We start from the raw sequence: 6,245 nt of genomic DNA on the forward strand, positions 1-6,245 counted from the left end.
GCCAAATCTGAGAAAGTAGACCAGAATATTCCACTGCGTTCCTGGACACGCAATTTACGTAGCTGTAATTCATAGGCAGGGCTTATGCTAATTGTGAATGAGCGTGCACGTGCGCCCTATTTACGAATGATTGGAATTTGTTAACATACACGTTTAACTATCAAATCTCATTTGTACGAAGTGTTTGTGAATTCGGAGGAGTTTTCGGGAAGGTCCGTTTTACGCGCAAATTACTCAGAATTTACTCCTATATTTACGAATGTTTCATGAATGAGGCCCAATGACATTAGATGTTGATGTTTTCCCTTTGTTTAGGGCTGCACGATAAATCGCATGCGATATTTAATGCCCATCTTTTTAGTAAAGCCGGTTCTATAATCAGCGGTAAATCTCAATCATGTGCGTGCTTTCACATGGAGTAGCATTTACTACACAGAGCCGTTGTTCACTGACAAGCTGCGCAAAACATGCGCGCAAATTACTCAGAATTTACTCCTATGTTTACGAATGTTTCATGAATGAGGCCCATTGGTTGTAATAAAGATTGTAGGACTTTGTTTTCTACAGAATGCTTTTTTTTTTTTTTTATATATACAAATCCATAATAAAATCAGTAATATAAAATAATATCATTAAGTCAAATATCATTAAGAAAACATTTACTTTTTTTTTTTTCTCATTTAACAAAATTCAGTGCAACAAATGAGGAATACAACAAAAGCCGCCTTTCCTCTGTCGGTTCGAAGAATGGTAAGAAATGGTTATGGTTATATTTCCTCTTGAGCTTGGCACAGTGGAAAATGAAACCATATACATACCAGCTGGACCAGATTAGCATGGAATGGAATGATTTATTGAAGACAGCGGTTTGGCCTGGTGGTGGAAAAGAGGCTAAAGTGGTTCATTATAAAAGAAATGCTAAAATCTCAAGATTAGAGATAAAAGAAAATGGTAAAGTATAAAGAGGATTATTTTAAGTTTGTACAGTATAGCTGAATGCTTGTGGAAAAGAGACTTTTAAAGTCTTTAGATGTTTCCAGAAATTTATAAAAGGACTCAGTTCTTGGGTAGGGCTGTGAAGATCCTTTCACTGGTGAGGAACTGTGAAGCTTAAGGTTCTAGAAAGTAATTTTGTGCATCACCCTGAAGATACAATGAGGGGCTTCTCAAGATTATCTGGAGATGCAGGTTCGTCAGAGGAATTGGATGAAGGATACGTTTTGCTATATATATGCTCATCTTTGCCTGTGAAGAGAGATAAACAGAGGTATAACATGGTTTAATGAAATGTAAAGAACATTATCATGAGTTTCACATATTTTATACAGACCACAAACAGAATTCTTATAATTTGATCATTTTAGAGACTTAAAAAAAAGGTTAACATTCTCTCTTCTTCATTGTACTGCCACACATAGAAACACATGTAAAAACATTTGCACTTATCATGGGAATTATATCTCACAACAGGTCGTTAGTACTTACCACGTTTGTTCAAGTTCTTTCTCCGTTGTAGTGTAATCAGTATAGCGATAACTAGGATCAAAATAACTAAACCACATGATACAGGTTCTAGAACAGAGAAACATGTACACAATACACAATCAGTAATACGGCAGAACAAACCTAAACACAACAACAAAAAAGGCGTTCTCATGTGTTTGGCCCCTAAAATAAAATAAAAAAGTACATGGAGAAAAATGAACCAGGTTTCAACTTACTGATACTGTCAGTCTGATTCTCGGTTGGCTCAGTCAAACTCTTCCCTGGTAACTCTGCGACTATATCTGTTTTCTTAAATGTAGCTCTAGAAAAATGTAAGAACTCTTTCAGCCAGTCAATGCACTCATGTTTGTAGTATTGCTTCAGAAAATCAAATGTAGTATTGCTTCTGTAATTTTTCCACTTCAGCACAGTGGGTTCTGCTTGCGGTACATGTGCAGTGTATCTGCCCTCCTTCAGGTCCAGTGAGATGAAATGTTGTCCATCATAACTGTACTCATCAAGCCCATCTGTGACTCCAGTCTCATCATCCCAAACACATCCATACTTCCTCTTATACATATGAACACCTGAACGAGAGAGAGAGATAAAGGGATACTATCTTTCTTTCTTTTTTTTATGTACAAGATCACCCTTTGGTGTTTATAAATAGACGTTAGGGATAATGTACAAATAAACCCTTTCAGGGTGATACAACACTCCTCCTGATCACCCTATCAGGGCTTATTTTGTGATAATTGGCTGGATACACACACTCCTGCTTATCAGATGGCTACATGCCACATAAGTTAATATTTACACATGAAATATTGATATGAGTTTAAACATTTTATTAGCTCATTACACGAAAAGCTTCCCTGAAGAAGCCTGTTCCTAGCAAGCAGCAATGAGACTAGACGAAAGAACAAGTTGGATAACTAAGGGATAATATAGGTATATCACTTATTATACAGCTTTTCACCACATAAATAACAAACACATGAAAACCATTTTAAAATCTTACCTGTTTATTATCTTGTAATTCGTAACAGCGTACAAAACTAGCAACAAGACGAACACTTCAATAATATTACCATAGTCCTCTGGTTTTATTTTGCAGTAAATATAGTCGATAACTGAGGCTGTGTTTGAATGAAATGAGAGCGAGCACATCTATCCGCATCGTGATCATAGAGACATTAAAGAGAAGTGTCATTATACACCGTTGCTATTGATGACGGACATTATTGCGAATAACAGACCTCAGAATATTAAGACTGGCCAATCAAAATCAAGCATTTCTGAGAGCCATGTAGTAAAGCATTTTAACTCACCATGTGACTGGCTGAATTGCTCCATTAGAACAGTAATGTTGATTTTGTTGATCTGCTGTACTCGTTCTCTGATTTCAGTGTATTGTTTCCATCTGTCTCCAGATGCAAACTCCTTCATCCAGTCCTGTCTGGGAATCAGCTTCCCTGTCTCACTGTCATAATAATCAATCTCTTGTTCATCCAGTGTAGTTACAGTGGAAAACTCTGGTGTTCCTGCAACCACCTGTCCATTTAGTCCTTTGTAAGTAGTCATGAGGGTATGTGATGCTGAAAAAATATTTAACAAACAACATCACAAAAACACAACACCATAAAGCTCTTAAACAGAGTGAAATCAAATTATTTTTTTTTACACCAACTAAGACAAGTCATTCAGTTTTTTTTCTTTTAAAGTAACCATGAAAATAAAATTCAATTGTATGGAATAATGCAGTATTTATTATAAATTATCTTTTTTTTGTAAATATATATATTAATGTTCCACGTAATCTTGAATCAAAATGACTCCCTCTTGCAGTGACATCTCATCTCTTCTCTCATGATGGTGGAGCAACCTGTCACTCACATGAGATCCACCAATAGCACACCGCAACCACAAAAATACACATCATTGGAAAATACTGAAAACATTTCAGTACAGCTTCAACAAAACAAAATCCTCCTTTGTTTAGCCAACAAAGGATCAGTAAGCACTAAATCTGTTAACTGGTTATGTTAGCCTGGCTATTAAAAAAGATTTTTGAGAAAGAATTAAATATCATTAAACATCTCATGATTTTCTGTCTGAAGGCCTTGCTGACAGAGAATTCATCATTTAAATGACTTTACGAAATGAATCTCACCTGAGTAAACAAAAGGTATGTAGATGAAGAAAATGATTAACTTCATTAGCCTACAGATGAAAATCCATGAAGTTGATAATTCTTTGTGTAGTCGTCGAAGAGCGTTGCTAAAACTCTTTAGCATTAGCCACACCTGAATCGAAAGGAAAAACCAGTTACTGAGCACAGCCGCAGAACATGTTATCGCATCTCTGGGTAAACAGTCTTAATACGGAAGTTTAGGGCGGAACCTTTTACTCACAAGTTGACGTAACTTGCTCAGTAACCTTTGGTTCATGTTTTTCCTTTCGATTCAGGTGTGGCAAATGCTAAAGAGTTTTAGCAACGCTCTTCGACGACTACACAAAGAAGTGTGTCAAATTCATGGATTTTCATCTGCAATGAACTTCTTCATTTTCTTCATTTACGTACCTTTGGTTCATTCAGGTGAGATTAATTTCATAAAGTAATTTAAACGATGACATTTTTATAGACTTCAGACTCGGACTCGACCTGAAATGACTCCAGATTTGACTCGACTCGAGGAAAAGGACTCGTGTGAATATTTTAAAAGCAACTCAAGTCTTTTATCCTTCAATACTTATATAACTGATATTCAAAAGGTGGACCCCATCCGGACCGCGAGCTGTAACACAGCACCATTTTAAGTGAGCAGCGCGTCAAAACAGCGGAGCGGATCACATAACAAGCACTCAGGGTCTTATATCTTTCAGCGCAATATCCTCTAGTATTTTTATCTAAAGCCAAACGTGCTTTATTCAAGCCCTTCAGCTCTGTGCGCTTTCTCTCTCTCTCTCCGGACGCCCGCAGATGACGCGGTTATTTTAACAACAACAGAAACACGATGAGCAGCAAAATTATAGATTACTTTCACTAAAACACAGCAGAAAACAACAATGCTGCAAATATAGTTATTTTTCTTACTATCTATTTATCTATCTATCAGGACCGGCCTGGGACGCAATTTCAGGCCGGGAAATCTCACACTCATCCAGGCCACACAGAAAAAAGGGGCCAAACTTTGTACCTCTTGGGATACAACAGCTTGTCACTGGAGCAGTACCCTTAAAAAGGACGTCTTTTTGCCTTTTTTTACCCATAATAGGTAAATATTAGTACCTTATGTGTACGAATTACTATAAGGTACTAATATGTACCTATTAGTGTAGGCCAGGGTTCCTCAATTCGTTTTTACCGAGGGCCGAATTCTGCCAACAATACCAAGCCAAGGGCCACTGATATGTATATATATATATATATTACAATAATTTTATTATTGTTGCTTTTGTTAAAATAGTCACAAGATGGTCACAAGATAAATATTCAGATTTTTTTCCCCCAGTAGTCTGTTTTATTCATAACAATTATGAACATTTTTGCATTTAGATACAGAAGAACTTTGCCTGTTGAATATTAAAAACAAATGAACAAACAAAAAAATCTGGAACTCCATGTCTGCCATTCAGATCAACTGTTCCTGTTCATCCCCAGACTGGATCTCTGGATTTTAATGTACTGGACTGGATTTTAATGTACATTAAAATTACATGTATACAGGTATATCAGTTATACTACATTAATATTAGAATTGTTAACAGAAAAAAATCAACCAAATCAACACGAGTGTGAGCTTTCACAATTCCTTACGAAAATTAATAATTTTCCAAGCCTAACTAAATAACTGGAGGCAGAGTTATTTTTAACTCCATGTAGATCACAAACCACTGAAATCGGCTGATAAATGTAAATGTTATCGTGTTTTTATCCAGAAAAAAACAGCTCCCTGTTTACCTCCATTTGTTTTTAAAGCAGTCATGCCTGCACAAACATGGCGGACACGTTGACGTATCGCAGCAACGGCTCAAAGCGGCCAATGAGGCGTCTAGGTATTTATTATATCATGGGGGGAACAACTACATTCATTTCTCTTAGAAGAAAACCTTCAGGAGCTGTTACAATAGGCTAATAATAATAATAATAATAGCCTAATAATAATAATAACAATAATATACAAATATTACGGGAAAAGACAATCGGTTAATGGACTTGTGGGATAGATAAAAATGTTTTCTTGTAGGCCTATTTTTTATGTACTTTATGTAGCATTTATTCATGATAAACTTCATTTGAATGCTGTCTACATCGCGCGCAATACAGTCTAGTAGCCAAGGCCTATGGTTAATATAATAATTTAATAATGTAATAATTTCTAAAATGATGAATATAATAATTTCTTCATTCAAAATAAAATATTAATAAATACATCTCTGATGATCCCGGCTTGCTATGGTCACGCAGGTTTGTTTACGCATTAAACTAGTGGCCACGAGAAACATAAGAAGTCGTGGCCGACTTCACATCGTGTGGCCACGACATAATATCACGTTCCCATGAGTTAATATCACATTCCTATTAATTAATATCTCGTGGCCACGACAAAATTAAGTGAACCGAACATGTCCCCTAATGGTCACCGTAGAAAACCCTGAACAGAAACAGTATTTTTTGTCACATGGCCTCTCATGTATCTAAATGTAAAAATACAATACATGTAAAACTGTGTTTTTGGGGGGGGGGGGGGTTTTGG

The 6,245-nt window shown here is 36.2% G+C and overlaps 2 protein-coding genes across 2 annotated transcripts in view; one reads left to right on the plus strand and one right to left on the minus strand.

Annotated features, from left to right (window-relative positions):
- Nucleotides 1-674: 674 nt before the first annotated feature.
- LOC107660210 (major histocompatibility complex class I-related gene protein-like) lies at nt 675-3,845 on the minus strand. The gene is made up of 5 exons (XM_016449466.1): nt 3,659-3,845; nt 2,817-3,083; nt 1,722-2,072; nt 1,486-1,572; nt 675-1,245 (listed from the first exon to the last, which is right to left on the minus strand). Exons 1-5 carry the CDS (start codon nt 3,780-3,782, stop codon nt 1,139-1,141), a joined length of 936 nt encoding a protein of 311 aa, XP_016304952.1. The 5' UTR covers nt 3,783-3,845; the 3' UTR covers nt 675-1,138.
- An 83-nt stretch (nt 3,846-3,928) lies between these two features.
- The window catches only part of LOC107660207 (major histocompatibility complex class I-related gene protein-like), a 10,686-nt gene continuing 8,369 nt past the window's right edge, over nt 3,929-6,245 (plus strand). The window contains exon 1 of the mRNA XM_016449463.1: nt 3,929-4,084. Within this exon, the coding sequence (XP_016304949.1) occupies nt 3,934-4,084 (151 nt within the window). The 5' untranslated portion in view covers nt 3,929-3,933. The remainder of the gene's footprint in view (nt 4,085-6,245) is intronic.

Source organism: Sinocyclocheilus anshuiensis, unplaced genomic scaffold (assembly GCF_001515605.1).
Source record: "Sinocyclocheilus anshuiensis isolate Anshui unplaced genomic scaffold, SAMN03320099.WGS_v1.1 scaffold1413, whole genome shotgun sequence".
NCBI lineage: Eukaryota > Metazoa > Chordata > Actinopteri > Cypriniformes > Cyprinidae > Sinocyclocheilus > Sinocyclocheilus anshuiensis.